General features: G+C 36.3%; 1 protein-coding gene across 1 annotated transcript in view; it reads left to right on the plus strand.

Moving 5' to 3' along the window:
* Positions 1 to 23,649, plus strand: part of LOC140154650 (uncharacterized) — a 138,969-nt gene extending 115,320 nt beyond the window's left edge. The window contains 24 exon segments of the mRNA XM_072177217.1: positions 656 to 855; positions 858 to 1,080; positions 2,407 to 2,673; positions 3,327 to 3,599; positions 4,531 to 4,815; positions 6,133 to 6,393; positions 7,249 to 7,524; positions 8,335 to 8,465; positions 9,326 to 9,436; positions 9,624 to 9,693; positions 10,550 to 10,705; positions 11,531 to 11,765; positions 12,340 to 12,407; positions 12,900 to 13,020; positions 13,627 to 13,815; positions 14,805 to 14,886; positions 15,280 to 15,370; positions 15,679 to 15,737; positions 16,296 to 16,430; positions 17,727 to 17,849; positions 19,186 to 19,334; positions 20,064 to 20,202; positions 20,572 to 20,656; positions 21,746 to 23,649. Of these exon segments, the coding sequence (XP_072033318.1) occupies positions 656 to 855; positions 858 to 1,080; positions 2,407 to 2,673; positions 3,327 to 3,599; positions 4,531 to 4,815; positions 6,133 to 6,393; positions 7,249 to 7,524; positions 8,335 to 8,465; positions 9,326 to 9,436; positions 9,624 to 9,693; positions 10,550 to 10,705; positions 11,531 to 11,765; positions 12,340 to 12,407; positions 12,900 to 13,020; positions 13,627 to 13,815; positions 14,805 to 14,886; positions 15,280 to 15,370; positions 15,679 to 15,737; positions 16,296 to 16,430; positions 17,727 to 17,849; positions 19,186 to 19,334; positions 20,064 to 20,202; positions 20,572 to 20,656; positions 21,746 to 21,798 (3,782 nt within the window). The 3' untranslated portion in view covers positions 21,799 to 23,649.
* The last annotated feature ends 3,157 nt before the right edge of the window (positions 23,650 to 26,806 follow it).

The raw sequence follows: 26,806 nt of genomic DNA on the forward strand, positions 1-26,806 counted from the left end.
TCAATATGTTGATGTCAGTGCATTGAGGCAGCTATGTCACACACACATCTACTGATCAATATGTTGATGTCAGTGCATTGAGGCAGCTATGTCACACACACATCTACTGATCAATATGTTGATGTCAGTGCATTGAGGCAGCTATGTCACACACACATCTACTGATCAATATGTTGATGTCAGTGCATTGAGGCAGCTATGTCACACACACATCTACTGATCAATATGTTGATGTCAGTGCATTGAGGCAGCTATGTCACACACACATCTCGACATCTTTAAGCAAGTGTGTGCACACGCCAGTAGTTTGAACTTCTGTAGCTACCTGAAACTGCACCATATAAAATGCGTACTGACGTTACTGCCACATCAGGGTGAAAAATGGTATAATTTAATAAGCTATAATGACTGGAAGTGTTCATGAGTATGCAAATTTGTGCAATTGTTTATTACGTGTGCATAAATGTTCTTAGATGGTTAAACATGGCGAAAGTGTCCCTGATGACTCATATTATAAGCCTATAGCTTCGCAAAGTTGCATGTAAGATCAGGAAGCTAGACTCCATACCAGGACAGATGTAGGTTTGACTAGATTTATTTGATAGTTTTCTACAAGTTAAAACATACTAGTGGACACTCTCATTTATTTTCACAGGTGTTGGTATCACATCAACTCGCCTGACCCTTGACAGTACCCAGATTCTTAGAGGTGATGACTCCCATACATTCTCTGGTGATGTGACAGTCAGCTTCTGGAGTGAGAGCCGTGCAATCCAAGAAGACAACACGTGGGAGATGAATGCATACGTCTTAGACAATGATGGCACTTACGTTGCATCAGCCCCGGTTGATCTCATTCAAGGCAACGGGACTATGGCGTAATACCCGGTACCGATACGACCTTCAGTGATCTCCAATTTGAGGTGGATCTGTCAAATTTGGAATGCTTCCAGATCGCGTATGTATGCGTGTCTATTGGTACGCAGAGCCAAGCGAGTTTCACCCTAAGGGGCGTCACTGAATCGGGAGCAGTTAATGAGGAGGCTCTGATTGGATGCTCACCTCATTTGAGATGTGGAGGTACGAATTGTTTTTTTTTTTTTTTTAAGGTGGAACCAACACATCTGGAAATGTAGCATGTTTAAGTCCATTTAATCCAATAACATTATTTTTATGAGGATAGATTAGTGACATTCACCCACAAGACAGGGATTTTATTGCACCATATCCCACAATGCAAATTGATTCAGGTGACCTTCAGGAGCAGGTGGTGTAAACTTACATTTATACAGAATAAGTGTAAAGGCCTAGTGCATGCATGATGGGATATCATCTGAGATTGAGATTTCTTGCTAAGTTTTAGGTATAATGTTACAACTTTACCACAGACATTCCAAAGTTGGACTGGTCAACGATGTTAGACCTTTAAGATTATTTTTGTAGAGGCAAAAACATAAACTGTTCAAAGTAGCACACTTTCATAGTGAATATGGTAAATTAGGTATATCATTTGAAATATTTCTCCCTTTGGAAAATCAAAACATGATTTAGTGAACTGAGTACATAGAAATATGAAAAGTTGATACATACCTTGCCTTGTGAAAAGATAACATGAAAAGATAAATTTCCCAAGTCTATGTGTAGCAGAATTTAAAAATATTAAAGATACTATTAAAAGTATCTAACATTAAATGTAGGTGAAATGCATACACCCTCTGTGGAAGATGGACCCTTAATCTTCCACAAAGGGAGTGTGACTATCAAATGGGGTTACCTGAATGGGTGACTCCATTTGAAATATTCACGCCCTGTGTGGAAGATTAAGGTCAGCTCTTCCATAGGGGGTATATAGATTTTAACTGGAATAGCCTATAGTCCATATACCTTCCTCAAGTCTGTATAAAAGTAAAATCAAATTTTGAGATTTTCACAAAAACTGTTATAAAAATCTTTGCACGAATCTGTTATGCTAGTTGGATTCCTTGCATCATTTCCTTTCTGAAAATGTATACTTCTCATTATTGCATTTAGAGATACAATAGAAAACAATATCCTCGAGAAAGATATACAGACTATAATAGCTTAGAAGTGAACATTAAGTCAGTAATTTTTCAAATGATAGCAGTGTACAGAGAAATCAAAGCTCCAATCAATTAATGTATAGCTGTAAGCGTTGGCATGGACAGACTCCTCCAATCACTTATCAGTCCTATCACTTGCAGAGATGTTAACACACCTATATGTTCAAAAATGCAAAGATTTGATTTGATCAAAGCACAGGTAGTGCCTTTAACATAATGACAATGTGATTAAAATGAATCATCAAACTTGATGGTTGATATCAATGTCCATGTAACTTGTAACCCAGTTTCATTATTGCATCTTTTTGTCATATTAATCGTGCAGACTTCTCAGTTGACATTGAAGTGACAGATGTGGGAGAGCGTCATATTGAAATCCAGTGGAATGAAGGTGAAGGTGATTTTGACACCTATGTCATTACATACTCACCCGAAGAACCAATCGTTGAATCACCTCAGTATGTTCCTCGTAACCTGAGAGGGCCACTACGATTTGATGGACTCACACCCGGTCAAGAATACACCTTCAATCTGTATTTGTACAAGGGAGGTACGGTCAAGGCAGGTCCAGTGGTTGAGGTAGAGAGGACAAGTAAGTTATCAATTGATCAATCAGTTTATCAATCAAACCAATCTTACAAAAAATGCGCAAGTCATGCACACGCTTGATGTCGTGTGTGTATACGTGATGGTTAACCCATAAAAGGAACCTTGCAACATATTACAATGCTGAAAATGGCCATATATCAGTGTATCGTTCAGTGTTATAACAAGTGGCTATTGTCTGCTGTGACAAGCAATGATCCAAGGTAGTTATTTCCACAACAATAGAGCATGATCCAATGCATTTCAGTATGATTAGCACCATTTCAGTAGGATTAATGAATAGTTCTCATTTTCAGATACGTTTCAGACCACTATTCATTTGTGCTTGGACAGACATGAATAACAAAAGAACACTTTTCAGTATCATTTCATTGCTTACTCTGTGATTTTCAGTATCATTCTAAACATCATAACCATAACTGAATCGTAATGTGGGTGTGATCCCCGGCCACATGACAGCATGGTTTCATGGCTCTGAACATGGGATTGCCATCCATCATAGGGCTGGATAACTCAAATGGTAGAGCACTAGTCTCGCAAACCACAGGTTGCCAGTTTCCAATCCTGCTTCAACCAAATTTTCTTTGCCACCCTTCTTCATTTAACCATAACTATTAACATTTTCTTTAATCCACCAAGGGCCTGCTACTGTCAATGTCATTATCAATCGTCAGACAAACTCCGAACTCCATGTCCAGTGGACCCCAGCAGAAGGTATTTACGATACCTACCGTGTAGAGCTATATCCGCAAGGTACACCTCCAACTCCCCTCTACGTTGATGCCCTTGCACCTCGTGAACTGATCTTCTCTGGACTGCGAGAGGCTAGAGAATACACAGTGACGATATACACGCTTGTTGGAGGAAGAAATGGCTACAGGAGTGATCCAGGATATGCTTCAGAAACAACACGTGAGATTTTATTCTTTTTTTCAATAATAATTCAGGATTAATTATCATATTGTTGCAGTGAAAATTCTTACACAATAAATATTTTGTGATTTGTCAATTTTGAACTGTTTCACTTATTTTTAAATTTGCAATTCTAGGCTTCCTTACATTGACTTATACACAAAAGCAATATATTTGTGTGTTGTTATTTTCACGGCAACTGCTTGGATCTTTAAAGTGTAAAAATAAATTTAGCACAAAATGTTCACTTTTACTATATCTTACTCTCTTGGGTCACAAGATGGTACGACAGGGAATGAAACTATTCACTTTTACTATATCTTACTCTCTTGGGTCACAAGATGGTACGACAGGGAATGAAACTATTCACTTTTACTATATCTTACTCTCTTGGGTCACAAGATGGTACGACAGGGAATGAAACTATTCACTTTTACTATATCTTACTCTCTTGGGTCACAAGATGGTACGACAGGGAATGAAACTATTCACTTTTACTATATCTTACTCTCTTGGGTCACAAGATGGTACGACAGGGAATGAAACTATTCACTTTTACTATATCTTACTCTCTTGGGTCACAAGATGGTATGACAGGGAATGAAACTATTCACTTTAACTATATCTTACTCTCTTGGGTCACAAGATGGTACGACAGGGAATGGAACTAGTGATCTGAAAATCTTTTACTATATCTTACTCTCTTGGGTCACAAGATGGTATGACAGGGAATGAAACTATTCACTTTTACTATATCTTACTCTCTTGGGTCACAACAATATCTTTCACTTTTACTATGTCTTACTCTCTTGGGTCACAAGATGGTATGACTAATGATCTGAAGGTTGAATAGATCAATTGTTGATCAGTTCTATCTACTCAGCAGTAAGAAATAAACAAAAATGTTGTTTGTACTTTCCACCCAAAATAGAACCTGCACCACCATTCCTTCAACTTGGCAACAATGAGCCAGGCACAACATACGTGGACCTCACCTGGATTGCACCTACTGGCTACCTGGTAGCCGGCTATAAGCTGGAGTCAGATCCAGATGACGAGGGTGACAACCTCCCACTTGAACTTGACGCAGATCTGGATGCGTACCGTGTGACAGGACTGACGCCGGGTCGCTTGTACGAATTCCATCTTTTAGCTTACGCTAACGTAGACGGTGATCAGATATACAGCATTCCTAGTTCTGTATCAGCCCGTACATGTAAGTTGACCACTTTCCTGCCATATTTTTATAATTATTTAGTTGATTTATTTTTGTTAAAATAGCTCAGGGTTAAAATTTTGCAGAAGCTTGCACAGGTGATTGATTGGTTAAAATGGTTGAGATCATTTTTGGTCATGAAATGAACTTTACAGGTACATTAATATACACATACAACAAATATTTACATGTTACTTCATCTAGACCTCTGTGTGAACAAGAAAAAAAAAAGCAAATGAAACAAAATAAATTATTTCAGAAACAAAATGAGCTTTGAGAGAATTTGTGAACACTACTGGTGAGGTACTAGACCTAATGGAGATTGAAAGATCCTTACATACTTAAATCTAAAACCGAGTTCAAGATATTAAAACTTCAGCTGTGTTAAAAATCTTGAAAAAATCATGTCATTCATTAAGGGCTGGGGTATGAGCGTTTGGACAGTATTTATTTTGGGACATCAGAGCACATCAGACATATCGAATTGCATTCTGAATACGAAGAATGTCATTCTGATATCAAATAATTTTGATTTTTGAAATTGCAATTTAATACACATTTTATGGCAAATCATTAAAATTGATATTTTTGATATTTAACAGTACTTGAAGTAAACTTTATAAATCTGATGATTTATACTTAAAGTGTATGTAGGTGGGATGAAAAGCCGACGATCAATTGAAAATTTTGACCTCTCGTGTTGAAGATATGGATTTTTTTCCCAAAACACCAAAAAAATTAGGTCTTTTGGGAAAAAATCCATATCTTCAATATGAAAGGTCAAAATTTTCAATTGACCGTCGGCTTTTCCTCCTGCTACATACACTTTAAGAATATATCATTAGATTTATATAATTTACTTGAGTACTGTTATATATCAAAAATTTGAAAAATATCAAATTTTTATAATTTGTCATAAAATTTGTATTATATTGTGATTTTCAAAAATGAAAATTATTTGATATCAGAAAGACATGCTTCAGTATTCAGAATGCAATTCGACAGGTCCGAGGTGCTCTCATGTCCCAAAAAAATACTGTCGAAACGCAATAAACGCTCATTTTAGATCCCTTAAAGCAATCACTTGAAAAAACAAATGTGGAAGTGAAAGTCTAACCAACCTGTTATAGTCCTACTAAGTAGCCTATTGTAGGGCATATTAGGTGGCCAAGGGGGAAATCATACCCTATTGTAAGACTATCCACATGTACTCAAGGTGAAATCTACATCTACCCATGTTACTCTCTAGCCATTTTCCTGGGAAACAAGGAATAGCAATCTGTGGCTTTAATTATTTCTTGTCTTTTCTCTCATTAGACCCTGAACCTGTCCGTAGCGCAGATACAGATACATCTACCACATCCACTATTACAATTGAGTGGGAGGAGCCACCAGGTGATAAAGACAGCTATCGTGTCAGCTATGATCAACAGCTTGGTGCACCACAGACGATCAGTGCATTGTTGCCACGGCGATTTACCGCAAGCGGGCTAGGCTTGGCCGTCTCTTATGAATTTACAATTGTGACTGTGTCCGGTGGTCTTGAAAGCGAGCCATTTACATTTTACGCTACTACCCGTACGTGGGGAGATTTTTCTTTGTAGAGTAATTGTTCATATGGAAGGGAGAATAAAGCAAATTACGGCAGTTAAATCATTGTTGTTTCCAAATTGGGGCATTGAAATCATATTTGTTACCAAATTAGGACAGTGAAATCATTTTTGTTTCCAAGTTAGGGCAGTAAAATCATTTTTGTAACCAAATTAGAACAGTGAAATCGTTTTTGTTTCCAAATTAGGGCAGTGAATTCATTTTTGTAACCAAATTAGGACAGTGAATTCATTTTTGTAACCAAATTATGGCAGCAAAATCATTCTTGTAACCAAATTGGGGCAGTGAAATCATTTTTGTAACCAAATTAGGGGAGTGAAATCATTTTTGTAACCAAATAGTGAATGACAATGGCAATTCCATACTGTACCCTCCACAAAAACATTACAATAGATTGGTCTTACAAACATAATATATGTTTGTACATACAGCCGCCTGTATCAGTAATATAATTGGTCAAACTCCAAATACTATTTTTGTGGAGGGTATCTGCCTTTGCTTTGTAAACCAGAATTGGAACCAGAAAACACGTTTCAAATGCCACAAATACCAAGTGTCTTCCAACCCACAGCCCAATTTGTACTATTTTACCATGATTTCAGGCTGTTTTCAGCTTTTATTTAGCATTTAGGTCATTTTTTATTTAACCCAGTCTTCAGGTATGACACTGCATTATGAATCTATACCCTGAAATTATTCTTGATTGAGCTAGGATGTCAGATATATCAATTACATTGAATCTGAGAGCAATTGATTAAACACCTGATAGTTTTATACCCTTATGAAAGATACTGATTATTTTGTCAAACTTTGTCCAAACAGGACCCAACAGGGCCGGACCTATCACCACACAAGAAGTAGACACTGATCTCATCAACATCCGATGGGACCATGCACAAGGTCCACGTGAGGGATACGAGGTGAGATATACACCAACACACCCTAACTACGAGCCACCTTCACCATTCTTCACCACAAGCAATGAGTTCTCTCTGTCTGGTTTGCATCCACACACAACCATCGATTTTGAAGTGCGAACAGTGAGCAATTCTGCTTTCGGCGAGCCATCGATTTGGAGACAGCGAACATATCCAGCTTGTAAGTGTTTAAATAGTAGAATAATGTGTCACAGGTTAAGCTTAACTTATACAAAAAGGATCCTGTGTTATATATTCAAAAGTAGAATTGTGGATCATGTGCACTGTAGTAAACTGTTTTATCTTTTGTTTAGAAAATAGTTGCAGCAAAATATAGATATTTAGTGACAAAATAATGTTTGTATAGTGAGCAGAAGTGTACATTTGGGAAAGTAAACTATAGCACAGTTTGAGGAATATGTGTTCCATTTTGATTTGTCTTATTCAGAAAAAATGTATAGCAACTTTGTATCCGCCTATTGCACGGTTCCGCCATATGCGAGGAGAGCCTCGAACTGGCAATAGGCATGAAAGGAAGTATTACGTGACTTTACGCAATGTTATATGACTGGTTCAATTCCCATTCATGCATGCTGCCAGATCGAGGCTCTTGCATATGGCGGAACTGTGCAATGGGTGAATAAGAGTAGGAACAAAACTATAACAAATAAGATGTAAAGGAAAGAAGCAAAAACTACAGAAAACTACAGACAAAAAGTTCATACAAATATGATTTATACATAAGTAGATTTACTACCTTTTCTCAATGGAAAATAAATTTTTTTTATTTGTTGAAAAAGATAAAATAAATAAGAAATATCCCGTGAAAGAGTAATGATCTAGAAAACTATAGCAAAGCAAATATGGACAAATCCAAATGAAATAGGACAAATCATAAGATTCAAAATTTCTTTACGTTTTGGGCAGTTTTACTTCCCTTTCTCAATGACAAACAACAAATGATTGTTTTTTGTAATCTTTCATTTTATAGTGCCTGGTCCTGTACAGTTCTTCACTGCTGAGCCAAGCGGTGCAAGTTCAGTACTGCTGCGATTCTCTCAACCTGAATACCCCAATGGCGTCATCACTGCATACATGGTCACTTACGAATGCAGGAAACCTGTAAGTAGCTAATCATTTCAAAATTTAAAATAAATAAATAAATGTTGGTTGTTTTAACCTGAGGTTTGCCTAAGCATCAGCACACTTCAACAATTATTCCGCTGCCATTAGGATACATCAGAATCATTTCCGCTTCACCAAGTCCGCAACTGATGCGCAGGTACTCTTAGCGACTTAGATTGTAATTACCCCCAGCAGCTCCCCATTTTACACCTGGGTGGAGTGAAGCAATTGGGAATTAAGCTATCTTGCTCAAGGACACAACACACTGGTCGTGGTGGGGCTCGAACCCGCAACCTTTTGATTATGAAGCTCGCGCCCTAACCACTAGGCCACCGGGCTTCCCAAAATTTAGCTCACATGTATTATAATAAAATGAATATTAAATCTGTTCATCTGGACTTACTATTTTGATAGCCACAGTATCGCGTCTTATCCAAGACGCATCATCAGGCTGACTGATCAGCCTGATGATGCGTCTCTACTCTATATATTCATCAAAATAGTAAGTCCAGATGAACAGATTTAATATTCATTTTATTATGTTTATCTACCTGGATGACTGAGAATATTCACACATTTCTCACATGTATTACTTCAAAATTAATGCATATACCAATACTGTTAAAGTCTTATGTATGTTATCTTGTAGCAAAGTCTAGGATTCTTTTTATAAGCTGTCACACGTAGCATGTACTTGCACTGTAGCACTTGTTGATTTGATTGACCTTGACTATATGCATGTATCATGAGCTAAACCAAGTTTTGAAGACAATTTCCTTGCGCCAAGTCTTTTGTTGATGATGTGTAACCATTTCATAATGTTTCTTATTACAATACTGTTTTTGCATTGAATACAGGGTGTACTTGGTGTTGACTCTGGTCTACAAACAATTACTGCATTACCAAATGAGGCCGATTTTGAAACGGAAATAATTAATCTGAGATCCGGTTACACTTGCTCATTTACGGTAAGATTTTAGTGTAGTATAAGGTGATGAAACTAGATGAAATGAAACTTTAAAAACATAAAGCTGATGAAGGATAATTAGAATAATTGTGAAATGTAATTTGTACTTATTCGTATACAAAAGTATTTTGAAACAAGCACTGACTTTGTTATTGAAACATGCCTGTAAATAATTTTATTTTAATCAGATTCGTGCTGTCAATTCTGAAGGACAAGGAGAACTTCGTGAAGCCACTGGAGTTACACTGATTGCCGGATGTAAGTTGTGTTGTTCTAAAGTAAATTGGTTAATTCTTGCATGGTGTGTGCTGTGCACTGAGCAACAATAAGACAGTTGACCCATTAGTCATATAATCAGCACGTAGACGGGAAGGAGACATAGTCTTCTTCTATGTGATTGCTGATCACCAGTGCGTACCACGGAAGAATTTACGTTATTCGCATCTTGTTTTAGTTTTATCATTCCTTTTGTCCTCATTTCATTTCTTCCATCCCTTCTCCACCATTCATTCCAATTCTTGTTGTCTTTGTTATTGATTGCCTGTTTTTGTTCCTCTCAGTAATATGGAAGTTTAATGTTTGGTCAATTTTTGAAATAAGGGCCAAAAATGTGCGTTTTTACTGTGTTTTCATATGCTGTGACAATCAAGCACAAAGACTTTAAAAGATACAAGATCAATTTCAACTTAAGGTTATGAATTATTTTAAACTGTTGTGAATTGGTAGTTCACAGCATCTTACGAATGGTAGTGAGCTTTGGCAAAAACTGTATTGCTCAATTCATAGCGAGTGTGTAGAAGAATTAAAATATCACAGATATACTTTTATAGGTGCTGCGGTTCTTGAGTTACGATGTAAAGAGGGCTGAAACAACAACACTTTTGTAAAACGATACATAACTCATTAACAACAATAAATTAAGCAAGTTTGCAAAGTATATGATTTGCAGAATGAACTTTTGCAAAACATCAAGGTGTTATTTTTCAATAATATATTGATCTAGATAATGAAAATCGATTTTTAGGTTGTTTCACCAACAATACCTCGTCTACCCTTAAGTGGAAAACCCATTTTCTAATCTTTGTCATAACCAATTATCCTTTGCCTTTTGCAGTACCAATCTTCTTGGAGAGCAGTTTCCCAGCTGACTTCTTTGAGGGTATCTACACAACATCTAGCACCATCGAAAATATTCCTGTTGATTCAGCTCTCTTCAGTAATGTAAATGGCGATATTATTGGATACACTGTGCTTGTTGTTGAATACAGAGGTAAGAGAGTCAACTGGTTTTTTTAAAGGGAACTGTTGTTTTGAGTTCAACTAGTATAATCAAACCCAGACCTGCATTGTTATTATTCTCTATACATGGTTGTGACTGTTTTACAAATTCAAGAGAGTACGCCTTTTCTAAAGTTAGGTGAACCAGTCTTCATTTTTCCACATAAGAGAGTCATATTAAAAACTAGATTTATTTGTTTGTTTGTGTGTTTGTTTCTTTGTTTCCAACCTTGATGTTCTCTGTGAGAGAACTGCAAGTACTTCTAAAAAATAAAAAGCAGAAGCCAATATTTTAATATAATTATATGATTCAAAGGTCTTATCTTATGAGATATTTGTGGTGTACATTTTAAATAGTGCTTCTTTCTTTAAACATCATCATCTATTTTTATGGAGTATTGTGACCCAGGACTGCTACCATCTTTGTATTCCTTGAGACAGTAACATACGTGTGTCATACATGCATAATCAAAGGCGCTGCATCTGTATTGGGCGATGCCGGTGTGGCGTTATGTGACTGCGCCTAAAGATACACCGCCTTTTGATCATGCGTGTGATACACACAGTTGCTGCTATCTCAAGGAAACTAAAATGGACGATAGCAAGTGGTGGTTTGCAGCCAACGATGTGTAGCCATCTATATGTTTTTACTGTACATTTTTATTAGACGTAGAGCTGCAGGTGATGACGCATAATGTATGCATACAGTAGTATCACAATATGAAATAAATGGAGAGGCTTTGCTGGCAGGAATCCGTTCAAATTGTGTGTTAAAACCAAGTTGTATCACAATGTTATTTGTACTTTACATTTTCAGCATCAAACCAAACACCTCCAACATTTCCACCAACTTACAACCAAATCAGCAGTTTCGACATCTGGCCAGTCTATCAAACAGACCAAATCTTCACTCTCGATTCGCTGTACGAGAGACGCAGGAAGCGAAGTGTTTTTGACTTTGGTTTCTACACTGTGGGTGATAATGACCTCTGCCCAGAACAACCCAGGAACTACCACTGCAATGGACCACTACATCCTCTTACTGTCTACAGGTAGGTTACAAGTCCATCATTATAACATTTCAGTGTGTGCAATCTTTTCAGCACACCTTGCCAGATGTCAAAATAGCCTAAATCATAAATCTCAATAAAATTCTTCATCTTGACCACAGTGAAACCTCCTTGTTGAAAAGTTGGTCTATTCTTGTCATAAGTTCATCCTACAGATAAAAAAAAATTAAGAAAAAAAAAAAAAAACCTCTAAAAATACTGCCTTTAGCATAAGGTATTTAACTAAAGAAGGGCTTTGAGATGAACTATTAAATTTAGATGGCCTAAGTGGCGCCCATTTTAAGATAATTAGCTGGCTGGAAGAATTCTGGGTATCATGAGGTAAATGGTCAATTAACCCTTGGTTAAGTCACTACTACGGTCAATATAATGCTTTCAGTTTAGAATCTCAAAAGTTAGTTTTAGTAATAGGAAACTTTCTTTGCTGAAGGCCGCGTATCAATAAAGACACAATTGTGCAGGTGTATGTCTTTGTAAGAGTACAAGATGCCACAGTGTTTTCATGTGATAAACTTTGATTCAAGTCAACCAATATGTGATATGCTGTTGATTACAGGGTTGCAGTAAGGGCCTATACAGAAGCTGGCTATGCACAGACACCATGGTCTCATCCAGTCACAACAAGTAAGAATCCCATCACTTTTGTTTTTTGTAAATTGTACACAATGAATTTAACCAGAGTTCATTAGAATTTTGGTTAATATTTTTTATAAAATATAATTCTACAAAATAATTTGAATTTTATGGCATACATTGCATCAGTAACAATCATAGATGAATAAAAAAAGGAATTACAGGGAGAGGTCTGAAAAATGTATATCACTCATTATGTATGTGACATCCAGTAGTCACCCCTAAACTACCATGTTTTTGCTCATAACATACAAACTAAAAATTTATTTCAGGTCTGAAATTTCACTGGGGTTATGAGAATAATATGAACTTTCACCTGATACCAAAATCTACATTTTGATGGGTCAAGTTGAGGGGGGGGGTAAGGCTGTAAATTGGGTCACGCACCTTTAATAGCATATTAGTAGACATTCAAAATCGTCATCCAATGAATTTGTCTGACTTGAATCTAATCACATGTTATGTCTTGCTTTTTGTCCACAGAGGCAGATCGTTGGTGGTTTGCATATGCCGCTATTCCATTCCTTATCATTGTCTTTGTAATGGCTATCATTATGGCATTGTGTGCCTGCGGTGCTGCCGAGAAGAAAGTAGAGAGACGAAGGTATGCATGGCTTTCTTGTGATAGACTTAATAAGGGGAGACCAGCATCTTAACGAGGCACCGTCCACCCTTCATTTTGGTTAGAAACATTGCTCCTGGGATGTGCCTTTGATAAAATACTTAGAGTGGGAATTCCAATTGAATGAACGCAGCTTTCAATAGCATATCAATTTTTTGTGTACACTGCGCGATGTACGTCAGCGACTGAGCGTGAGTAACACGGAAGGTTGTGTGTCCACGTTGTAGTTTGAAATATGCGATATACGATCGCGGTTGGATCGAGTACAGCTGTTGAAAGCTGCGTTCATTCAATTGGAATTCCTACTATAGTTATTTTTATAGGTGGTGTTACAAGTTTGTTCAACAACAGGTATTTGAATTCAATGACCTAGTAGCTTACTGAAAATGATGGCAAAATCTGAATTTCTAGCTATGATACTGATGAAGACTAGGGGAGGTTACAACTAATATATGTTATTTTTATTGTTTGCTGCTTGATAAGGCTCATTTGAAGCAAATTCAGTGAAGAGTCTAGCCTTTCATTTATACCTCCCTCCCACTTTTCATTCTTTATTATAAGATTCACATTTTTTATGTCAACTTGCAGAAAATACCAAAATGAGACTTACTACCGAGATGACTTCACTGATTATGGTTGCGTAGACAATGAAAACGTCAACATGAATGCTAGCGGTAGCACCATCTTCATGATTCCTAGCTCGGGGGAACCACCCATACCAGGACCCGGGACACTGGAGAGTAGGAAATTGAACCCAACTCATGTGCTAGGAACTCGGTAAGTGCACTAACTTATTTCTTCTGTCTGACAATTAAGGATTGACATTAAGAGTATCTTATGGTTAGGAATCAGGAATTAAATAGAAGTTTAGATCTCAATTTGATAGAATTTGATATAATAGAGTGGACATGTAGTGTAGTTAATTCATAACCTCATTAATAAACGCGATGCGTGCGATCCAATCATATTTTATTATCTGTGAAAACGCCGAACGCAAATCGAGGTCATTAATATCTCACAATTGACCGCAAAATGCGTAATTGTTCCAATGTCGCACACAATTGACTTCTGCGTGCGCCAGATTTAAAGCGCCCAACGAACTCGCGCACGCTGGCTGCGTATTTGGATTGCGCGCTACCATATTTGCACAGATTCTGATACGCACTTTTGTTATTGGTCGCTTTGTTTTAGCCTGATCGATTTTGGGAAAGGGAAGATGTAAGAATTGTTTTTTTTTACAAACTTTTGAGGAAAATTTTGTGTTATTTTGTTAATTTTAAAGATCAAAGTGACGGTTATGAATGAGGTTAATAACTTTGCATCGGTTATATATCGAGCATTGTGAAAAATCTAAACATTTTGCTTTGGACCTCGGAATATCCTCGGTTCCAAAGGCAAAATGTTTAGATTTTTCACAATGCCCTCCAAATAACCGATGCGCAGTTATTAACCTCTAATTAGAACCCCTACTGTAATTATTTGTGAACTTTTCTAGCTAAATTATGCGCCAATTAATTTTTTGCGCTTTACCAATTTTGAGATGTTTCCCTTGTTTTTAAATTTATGAACCTTACATTGACTTATACACGAGGAATATATTCGACCATTGTTATTTTTGTGTTAGCAGCTTGGAACACGAAAAGTGCAAAAATTAATGTTGTGTGAAAATTTCCACTTTAACACTGAAGTGCTCGGGTGCTAATTAGGTGAAATATAGTAATGTTTTATTTCAAACATTTATTTCTCTGTTTGATTTCTTATGATAGTCCTATCCAGATCAACAAGTTCCAGCATCATGTAGAGGCAATGGCTGCTAACAATGCTGCTAAGTTTGTAGAGGAATATGAGGTGAGTTATGGCTAGTCTTTTTTTTTCTGCAAATGACCTTACAAAAATATGTAAAAAAACATTTTGTACAGGCTTTTGACATTTTTTATGGCCAAAATCAATTTACTTATGCAAAAAAAAAAAGACTGATTAAAAAACATATTTTTCTCTCCCTTGCAGAAGTTAAACATAAAAATGAAAGTAAAATGGTATACATGTAAAGGATTATATGCAGATCGTAAAAACATGTACGCACTATGAATCTAAGTTATAAAATAAATAATCTTGAGGCACTCTAACTATTTTACCCTCTGTGCAAACATCCAGTCTAACCTTGAATCATATTTCAGATTTTGTTTAAGTATTTTGTTTTGGTTACAATTCATAAAACCTTAATTTTCATCATTTTGACAGAATCTGCGCCCAATCGGTGATGATCTTGCTAGGCTCATTGGTGGCCTGCCAGAGAACAAGGAGAAGAACCGCTTCAACAACATTCTGCCATGTAAGTCACCCACTAATTTGTCCTGTCAAGATTCAGTCATTCATATTTTATTCATCAATCATCATACAATGAATACATTATTCTATAAATATAATGATAAGCAATTTTTTTATTATCCTGAATTTAAAATACTATTTCCGGGGAAATTGTCCAGTTTTGACTTTCATTGATAGTAGATAATAATAACACGCCTTGAATTGGTTAACTTTAGCACCTGGGGTGTAATTATCAAATTGAACACAGTAATCATATCCAAACTATAGCAAGCTAATATTGATGACAAAAATCTTAATCTTTGACTATTACAGATGACTACAATAGAGTGCAGCTGACTGAAGATACATACATCAATGCCAGCTTCATTGGGGTAAGTGGATGCAAATTTGTATGGTGTAGTCAAGTTTGCTTAAAAGGGATTTTGGTTGATTCTTCATGTAATTATTTTGTGTAAGCTAATCCAAAGCCTAATCCTAATCCTAACCATAATCTTAATCCTAAACCGAATTTTGTGTCAAATTACATGAAGGAGTCAGTACCAGATTTGTACACATTATTCAGCATTCTATTTGCTAGAGCAGTCTCAAAAAATTATTTGCTTAAAAGTTTGCTTCACAAATTTATGGATGTATGAGTGTATGTCTCAATAACAGATGAAAAACTGGTAATTTGCCAATTATTATTGAAAAGTATGTTCAAAATTTATTAACTTTTCAACAAACACTTAAGTGGTCCTGCCATCACAAGTGTAAATGAACATTCAGGTTGAATTAAGTGTGGTGTTTACTTGCTAATGTTTGGCTAATTTAAATGAATGGTAAATTTGTGTTTAGTTCATTGTATTGTCTTGAGCAGTTTCTTTCACAGTACTAGCATTGCATTTATATATTGGGTGTAACAATATTTCAATATGTGTTGTCTCTTATAGGGCTTCAACAGTCGCCATGAGTACATTGCCACACAGGGTCCATTGGCTAGCAGCACTGAAGCCTACTGGAGCATGGTGTGGGAGAACAACTGCCCAACCCTTGTCATGATGGGACGTTGCATTGAAGATGGCCATGTAAGTCAAGTCAGATAAGAAAAAAGATGAGGGTATTGGCATTAATTGGCCAGGACAATGAAGAACTTTGATGCAGTATACAGGAATTTTGTAAATACCATTGATGCATCAAATGGAAAATAAGCTTTTGCATGATGTAGGGGAAGGTGGGGCATAACGGAACACTTAACTTCGAGGGTGCTCTGTGACGTCACCATAAGTAATATGACTGTAAAAAGTATATGTTCAGTTGAAGTTTGTATTTACCTTTAATATACCATTAACCAATATAACTTGAATCTTACAATTTTTTATAAAAATAAAGAAATATTTTCAAAAAAATAAATCCATTTTGCCCCACTATTGGGGCAAAACGGAACCCCCCTATGGGGCAAAACGGCACCCTGGGTGTAAACTTATATCAGTAGTTCCATTGGTAGGCCCTAGGCCTAGTTATATGTAGGCCTATATTCAGTTACAACATTAAGTGGGCCTACCATCTCTGTGGAGTGAGTTAACTTTTAATCATTAATTCTATCTGTAGGCCTAGTTTAATATGCCTATGTTTCAGCGAAGTGTTTACCATGCTCGAGTAGGCCCCTAGATAACGCCTACATTTCCTTGAGTGAAGACGTATTATGTCCAATTGGGGGCAAAACGGAACCCATCTGTGGGGCAAAACACCCGGGGCAAAACGGAACCCTGTACCGGTGCGCCCCACACTAGGGGTTCCGTTTTGCCCCATACCCGATTTTTAGGAATAGGTTGCATGCATAATACATTGTAGCATATAGGCCATACAGTACATACAGCTCAAAGCTAGTACCTTAGTGTTTACAATATACACAATTATTTGGGAATCCGATATTAATGAAGTAAAATTTCAGCGCATTAAACATCTTCATATCTTACGTCAGACAGATTGTAATTTTTTGACTCGATCTTGCTCGGATGTCAGTAGATTGTTTCAGATCAAATTTTTGTTGTAAATCTGCGTGGCCATACTTGTGTTCCTCAATATAATTTGCATAGACGGCAGTATTGCCAAGGCCTATTTTTCTCTATGGGTCCGTTTTGCCCCGGGGGTCCGTTATGCCCCACCTTCCCCTACAGCTGAAATACATGCATAGTATATAGGCCTATCCAATAAGAACCAGGGGCATCTGAATGAAGAAAACATTATTATTCAGTGTCTGTCTACATAGCATTTAATTCACAATTGGATTCAAAATCACAATCATTGCAAGTGAAAAACAAAATTTTTATTTTCTTGCAACCATCAAATAAGCTTATTATTCCTTGCTTTGTATCATGCAGGTCAAGAGTGAGCAATACTGGCCAGAGAGTGATTGTCCAGTCACCTATGGCAATCTAACCATCACCATGGTAACAGAGAATGTTGGAGAGGAATGGACTGTCAGGGATTTCACTATCCAATCAGTAAGTAGCTTTTTGAAGAAAAGTAGAAAGTAATATAAGTGAAGAAAGAAAAGTGTAACTTACAAGTTTCAGTCATCTGGAATTGGGTAAATGAACTTTGAGAGTACACCGTCCTTTGGAGGAGACATTAAGCTGTCGGCCCGGTGTACAGAGCCATACCTGTACATGTTTTTCACATACAGTTTTTAAAACAGAGTAGCATGTTAACCACTGACTCAGACTGTTCCACTGTCTCAGACTTCTGATGTCTACTGTATAAATAGCAGTGCATGAGCACTTTCTTGTGGATAATGCCCACTATTATTAATTCTAACAACTTTTGTGGGAGCTGTGTAGCTCATGGCTGCCATCCACCAGCCTTCAAAGCACACTTAGTGGTTATTCATATGATTGCTGGTGGAATTGCGTTCACATGGATCATGATTAAATGAAAAATTCTTAGTGATGTCAATATGGTCCATTTTGGGTGACAAAAGTTAACCCCATGAGAATTACCTGCCGATTGGCCAAAAAGAAGTTTTCATTATCAATTGGACCAATTGTCAACATTGTTAGAGTAATTTCACCACACAAAAACATTGGGGTGAAATATTGGCAAAGCTCCATTATGATTGGTGATTAAAGTAATGATATCATGTAATTAACCAATCAGAGGCAATGTTAGATCAACAGGTAGCTCAGGGGGTTAAAATAAATTTGAAATAATTGATCTCTCCTCCTTCTCCCTCCTACTCAATATTTCTCTTTCTGTCTCTCTCCCCATCTGTTCCTTAGTATTTTCTCTCTGTACTCAAGTTTTTTTATCATGAAAAGTGAGCAATTGTTAACAAACATATATTGAATAATAGTAAATTCATAATATTGCTGAAGGCACTGTAACAGCTGTATGGGCTTTGATTTGTGATCAGAAGGTTGCAGGTTCAAACCCCTGCTGAGCCATCATGGTGTGCACATTGCCAGGCCCTTTTACTATTGGCTACCTTCACCTGTTATGGCCCTGTCATACTTTCCAGCCGCTGCGGCAAACAGCATGATGTATCAACCAATGACAAGCCTTGCTTGTGTCTGTTTGTCTGCAATGTGTGTGAGCCCCGTCGCTGAGTGGCATGGTAGTATAAAACCAGCATTAAGCCAGAGAAGGTAAAACAGCCTAATTGTGTAGGAATGGTGGCAAACTCACTGCAACAAGTGAATACAGGGGAGTGTGGCCCAAACGCCATGGAAAAAGAGATGAGGACATGCATATGGACATCCATGAACTAATGTTTGAAATTGAATTACATGCACACAAAAATAGTTGTTAAATAATTAAACATCCACTATTTTGCTCTATCAGGGGTCCGAGATCAGAGCTGTTCGTCAGTTCAACTTCACTGCATGGCCAAACCATGGCGTCCCAGAGACTACCGAGGGCCTTGTACGCTTTGTATCGACCGTCCGTGCTGAGGCACCCCAACACTCTGGCCCAATGGTCATCCACTGTGGGTAAGTGATGAGAGCACAGCTAAGTTTATTTAAGGATGGTGGTAGGAAATTGCATCCCTATATTTGGGAAGCAGTGTAAATCCATATACTGTTTGTTTCTGGCATCCAAACTTATAATCCATGTTTATGGGATAGTGCATAAATCAGTTAATATTCAATGTAACTGGATGTAACACACTTTTAGAGTAAGGGGGAAAAGGAGCAAGCTTTCTTACAAAAGGAAATTTAACATTTAGAATATTTCACAGCATACTGCTGGTTAAATATAGCTGGCCCAGTGTTTAGTTAATCTTAATGTTTCCAAATACAGTGGAAACTCTTTAATATGAAATTTGTGGGGCCACAAAATTTAGTTTGTCTTATCAGGATTTTGTCTTATCCATCACATATTACATAGGGATTCAGTGTCAGGGACCTGAAAATCAAGCTTGTCTTATCAGTTTTTTTGTATTATCAGAGCTTGTATTGACGAGTTTCCACTGTAGCAGTCAAAGCTATGATATGATGATCATTATAGGATTGTCATTATACGTACGAGTTCATGTAATACTTTCCCAAAACATTGAGATTAGGTTTATTGACAAAAGCAAGCAACTCTTCGTGCCTCAGAGTGATGTAAAATCTCTATACAATACAAAGCAAATCTGTATCATAGACATGTCATTATCATAATATAATCATGATCTACGTATAATAATAATCTCTTTATTTTGTGTTTTCTTGCCTCAGTGCTGGTATCGGACGTACCGGTATCTTCCTTGCCCTGGATATCTTGATGCAAGGGTTAGTCTATGATGAGACCACTGTGGATGTCTATGGCACAGTGTCCAGCCTCCGCAAGCAGAGGTGCTGCATGGTACAGACTGTGGTATGTATAACATCAATATTGATTTGTTCTGATATTTTGAATAGACTTATTGCTTATTATGACATCCTTCATCAGATTTATTTCACACCAATTTGCCAAATTAGTGTATATACCACATAAATTTTTCTGTTAAAAAAATGATATAAATCAGCCCTTTTTTGAAGGAATTCACAAAAGGTCCACTTTTTTTGCTTAAAACGTTGAAATTGGCCCTTTTTAAAATGAAAATTAGCCAGTGTGATTGACTCAGATGATGAGTGTGGGAGATAGCCCAGGGCTTCCAGATACAATATTTAGCTTTTTTTGCAGATACATAGTTAAAGTTTATGAATAACGTCACATTTTTACTGTTCCTTTTGATATTTGCAGCACCAGTACATCTTCCTTCATAAGGCCATGTTGGATATCTTGCAAGGCAAGGCAAATGGCTACAACTGGGTGCTAAAGACCAGAAGTAAGTCTTCTTCCTATTATATTTAAGCAAATTTGTTTCAGAAATGCTTGTTTTGCAACAAACCAACTGTAGCTGCAATGGCTATTTAATTATTGCTTATTACATGCAAACAAACTTAACAGACTACTCTCCTTTCACTTTGAATTTGGCAGCGACATCAATGAATTAACACGGTTGTGCTGCAAGAGTTCTAACAAACCATCCTTTAGACTGGGAGCTAGCAACCATTTTCGTAATACGAGCACTCTATAGTTTATGAACCCCTTTGTGGCCAAAACGACCGACCACCCCCTGGCTTTGACTTTTTTGCTCCTAACTCAAGAACGGTATGTCCAGATAGGTCAAACTATACCTTTTTTTTCATCCATGAGTTATGAGGAATACTTTGGTATGGTTTTTAACAAAATGTGTTCAAATTTAAAATTTAACCATAGTGTTTAACTTACCTACACGCTTAGGGCCACTTTGTAATTTGGGGAACATCTTCATTTACATAATAAGGAACCTAAAAAGTTGATTTGGCTTAGTCCTGGTGGATGCAAAGTCAGTGCTACTAGTTCCCAGTTTACTTGTATGCATGTGCATACACTCTGCAGGATTAGGCGCATATGTTTGATACTGAAACCAGCAAAATACTCGCTTACTATCAAACTCAAGGTGACACAAAGTATAGACTATAGAGATTGCGATTTCCAAACGTAGCATCGAACGTACGTGGAATCTATTCAAAATCCCGTCACAGGAGAGTGGTTTTGAATAGATTCCACGTACGTTCGATACATACGTTTGGAAATCACAATCTCTCTAATATTCAGAATTTCACCTTCCATGAGGCATATTTAAGTACAAGTTGGGATCCACAATACTTTATGACAGTTGTGTGTACCCAATTCAAGTATTCTGGTTTCAAATCTGTTTTTGATCCTATAATACCGGGGTCAAACATTGAAAATGCTCCTAGTTCACTCAAGTGTATTAAACATGCTCCCATTTTCAAAAAATTGGATGCAAATCTTCTCGCTATTGAAGTTAACCATTTTTAAGACAGGTTCATTTTACTAACGTTTGTTTTTTCCTCACTTTTTGCAGAAGGGAGTGTGGGCTCCAGAGACAGCGACCAACTCACCTCCGACACCTTATAAAGACTAACAACTATAATCTAAAAACACCTGTGTAATGTGTGAAATTATAGTCTAGAAATACTTGTAAATAAAGGTGATGATAATTGACACCATGAAAGTTCTTTCTCAAATAAGACAATCTTAATATTAAGTATTTTAAGAAATTCATGATGAACGATATAATAGTCCGCTATAGTGTTCATCATTATGTTTTCTTAAATTGTGAAAAAATAGACATTGAAAGAACAAAGTATTGACTTTTAAGGAAATGAAGCAATGTTTTAATTTGGATAATTCATGTCTTATTTTTATAACAAAAACAAATATATTTTTATATTAGTGTAGTATTATATTCCAAATAATGAAAGTGGAAGGATATGGTATTTGAAGGAAAACATTGTTTTCTATTATACCCTACATTGTTAAAATAAAGTTGTTAAAATCTTTGTAGATTTTTTTGACATAGGTAGATTGAAAGTGCATCAAGTTTGTTGTCACTGTATTTAAAATGAAGGCTGACTGATATCAATTGTGTTGCCTTTATGCATTCTATAGTAATACTTGGTTTTGTGCATGCTGTAGTGAATTTACCACCAATATTTATGTATAAAAGTGACAACAAACCAAATGAATTCAACTACGCTAGGCGTCATCTATAATGTATATTTTGTACAATATACTTGTAATATCTATTATTCATTATATCAACTCGGAATACTTTTATTTTTTCAATTTGAACAATTGTATTAGGGAGTAAGTTTGGTGGCGGTTTTATGTTGTAAATTGGTAATATTTACTATTATTTTGAAGAAAAAAATATTTAGAATGAAGTGTAATAATTCCATGAATCAGTACTATGAACATTAATGGAAAAACAAAGCCTCAGTGAATGATAGTGCAGTGCAATTTCCACCAGTTTTATTCATTGCATGGTGTGATATTTGTATGCAACCAGGGGCTATTCCAGTTGAAATCCATACACCCCCTAGGAAGACATGATCTCAATCTCCCACACAGGGGGTGTAGATTTCAAATGGAGTAAACCATTCAGGTTACCCCATTTGCAATTCACACTCCCTGTGTTGAAGACTAAGGTCATGTCTTCCATAGACGTGTTTGGATTTCAACTGATATAGCCCATTGTTGCAAAAATCAAGTTGTTCAGTTATGGATTAGGGGAAAGATCAGTGATTGTGTATAGATCTATTTCAATATGACCCATATGAGTCGTCTGCTTTCATCTTCCTTCACATCACAAAGGTGAACATGAGAATTACACAGGGGAGGGAAGCACCCAGAGTAAGGGATTGTGGGAGATTGGAAGCGGTCTATAACATGCACCATCTCATTTCGGACAGAGGTTATTTAAATTAAGGCTCACATTTGAGCATATTTAGTGTAATTTACTCAAATAAAAGAAGAGATTCATTGCTAAAATGTTTTATTCAGAAAGACAATAATTGGTATTCTGAAATATTTAAGAGACAGTAAAACATTTATATATATATCAATCATTATCATTCATTAATGGCACCCATAATTGTATATTTACTATGACACCTATGCTAGTAAGAAAAAAGTTCTGTATATATTTAGTATAATCAGATGTAGAAAATATACTTTTGTTATGAAAAATAGGCTATTTTTTTATCATCTTTATTTTTTTATTGTTGAATGAAAAGTTGTCTTTTTACAAACTTCCTCATTGGATATACACTCTGTGTGATTCCACTTCTTGTTCAAGTAATTTCAGCAATGTAGAATTCAAAATTTGTAGGTAGTAATGTTTTCATTCTAAAAGTATTGCTAATTCAATCATGGGTGTAGGCTGAGACTTTTTAAGAGAAATAAAAGCCATTGGGCAAATGGGAATTTTCCTTTACTGTGCGTTTTATTTGTTGTCATTGTATTATATAATAAAGTAGCAGAAGTTCACCAAATGTATATATGAGTTGACTTATGACGTCAATGCCTGGCAGTATGCGCACGCATCAACACAATTTCCATTGTTTTTTGCCTGGCAGTATGCGCGCGCATCATATTTTGTTCAGACTTGGATTTTGGACTTGTTTTTAAAACAATAAGGCTATTGAACAGTGATGTGGTTACATGGGGTTCACTCAAGCATAACAAAATACCTTCCCTTGCCTTTGTTGATAAACATTGAGGTCAACTCATCTATACTGTAAGAAATTTTCACTCCCTACAGTTTTAGGGATCACACCACTAAATCAAGTTCCTAAAACCACCATTTTTTTGGTAGTTGAGCAGCTCTATTTTTCACAGAGGTGCATCGAACATGATGTAAACCATACAGTGCCTCCATGTTGTGACATTGTTTGGTGAATGGAACCAAAAAACCTTCATAAAATTTCAGAATTATAATATTTTTATGCTTAGATACTGAGAAAAACATCCACAGAGTACAACTATCACAAGCAAAATTGGCACATCAGCCCTCATTCCAAACTTTAGTTCCATATTAATGCACCATGTATGTATGGTCAGCGAATGGAAACACTTATTTCTTCAGTCAGATAGGTTGGACTTGATGGTGTGATCTCTTTACTCCCTACATTTGGTAAATTATATCATAACTATGTACAAAAACAATGGCCTTATTAGCATTTAGTGATTTTAGCATCCACTTTTTACATATGGTTCAATAGCTTGATATTAAAAAAAAACATTTCCAAAATTTCAGTTGATTTGGACATTGAATGTGTGAGTTGCGTATAATTAGCGTGATAAAATGTTTAAAAAGCAAACAAAATGACAATTATGTTCCTGGTTTTGTGCACATGGCAATTGACAGTGATGGTTATATAGCCTCCCAAAAATCTCCCCTTTTGCTTGCTAAAATTTCTGCCCCTCTAACTTGCTTTACTGTCATTAAGAAAAACAAAACATATGTATATGGCTATCAGAATGTCATGGAAGTCTGACCATTGTGGCAGAAAATATGCAAATAAGCTCATTAATATTCATAAATATGCAAATAACCTGACACAAAACTATACAGCAGGCCACAATATCCTATCTCACCATACTAAGTTTGATATAATATTGGATGGCTGAGCATGATACCATAACATATCGGACGAGTCATAAAAATATTGGACGAGCCAACGGCGAGTTCGATATTTGTATGACGAATCCGATATGTTATGGTATCATGCGAAATAAGCCATCCAATATTATCATTATTAGGTTTTCTTAACTCCTAATAACCCTGAAAACATAATAATGAAGATGATCGGTTATTGCGTTGGAGCTGCAGTGGATCAATGAATTTGCTTCTGCCCAGACAGCCACCCAGCCAAACAAAAAAACGGACGAAGCACCATTTGGATGAAAACATAAGCCCCACATGTGTGGGCCAAAAATAAACACAGATTTTGGTGATTTAAAAAAAAAACATAGCAAACAGAAACTGACTGACCCTATTTGAAAGCTCCAGCACCTGTAGAACAGGTCGCCGCTAAAGCATAATGTACTGTAAAGCGTGATATATTCGCTGTATTAATTTTTCTTGATACATGTGGCAATTTGAGGTTTCTTACATTTGCAATTACAAACAGTTAAACATTTTTTACAGGAAAAAAACCAAGCTAAAATTTCCCGCTATACAATAAAGAACACTCAGTTGAAAACTAACAAAAATAATAACAATGCTACTCAAATTAAGTTTTGTATCCCACTGTTTTATTACACTTTGCATAAACAATATTACAAATAACATGTATTCTACAAAATGAAACTGAAAAAAATTAAAAAGAAAAGAATGGCATCTGCTAAGAATACACAGCATACACGATACAATTACTGTAAAAACGTACATCTTCCTAATACACAGGAAACATTTGGCATTGTCAATGTTGGAACCTCTTCATTCATTCACAGAAAGCATCACAATCATTTCAAAGATTTCTGCAATTTTGTCACATGCCATGTGATTCAGGGTTCCAGGTTTAAGCACTGAATGGAACAGATGCAATAAATATATGTTGGATTTACCAAGAATTGGTTTATCCTTCGTGTAAAACTCCATGTAATTAGCCTAGCACAGAAATCATCTATTCTATATAAGCTGCTTAATTCCTCAATGGAGTGTTTATACTAGTGTAACTCATGAATATCTTACACCAAGGATACACCCAAGAATTGAACGAGATGCCCAACTCATCACACTGCCAGGTATCACAAAATGGTTAGTATTCAATCATCCACTGCACAATTTCAATGATATTTAATTTGACCATTAACAATATCTTAATCTTACATGTAGCTTCCACAATATACATTGTAACCAGGGATGGATTTTTATTTCCTGGGAAGATGAGCCCAATTTCAAGTTATTTCCTATGCATTTCTGACATGGGGAAAGCACAATTTCCCTCCCAAATTCCAAAATGTCCATGGAATGAGATTCTTGGATTCCACAACAATCCATCCTTTGCTATAATATTATTATTATTTTCTCATGTAACACCCTCATTTTCTTTTAGAATGCCCACCTTTCAAATGATTGTAATTGTATCAAGGTCTTAAAATACACTGAATTATAGAGCCTGAAAGGCTCCAATTGAGACAAATCCATAACTTTTTATTTCACTCCCAGATTCCAAAGTAATTCAGTCAATTATCAGACTAAAGGCGTTATGACTGAAACCTTCCCTTTCCTGCCCGCATCTTACAAATCAATGCCCAAGATGATTTATACAAAGGGCTATTCCAATTGAAATTCATATACCCACCAAAGACGACATGACCTTAATCTCCCAAAGGTGTTATGACCGAGGGTGGCAGTCTATACAGCTCTTTGTACAGCAGTTTGTTCACACTGAAACCTCCCTTTTCCAGCCCGCATCTTACAAATCAATGCCCAAGATGATTTAATACAAAGGGCTATTCCAGTTGTAATTCATATACTGCACCAATAAAGTATCCTTACAATTGGAAAAATAATCACAATTTCACAACTGAACAATATTGGTTTTTTTTGTTTTGTTTTTAATAGATGCACTAT

This window comes from Amphiura filiformis, chromosome 6, assembly GCF_039555335.1.
Source record: "Amphiura filiformis chromosome 6, Afil_fr2py, whole genome shotgun sequence".
Classification (NCBI taxonomy): Eukaryota; Metazoa; Echinodermata; class Ophiuroidea; order Amphilepidida; family Amphiuridae; genus Amphiura; species Amphiura filiformis.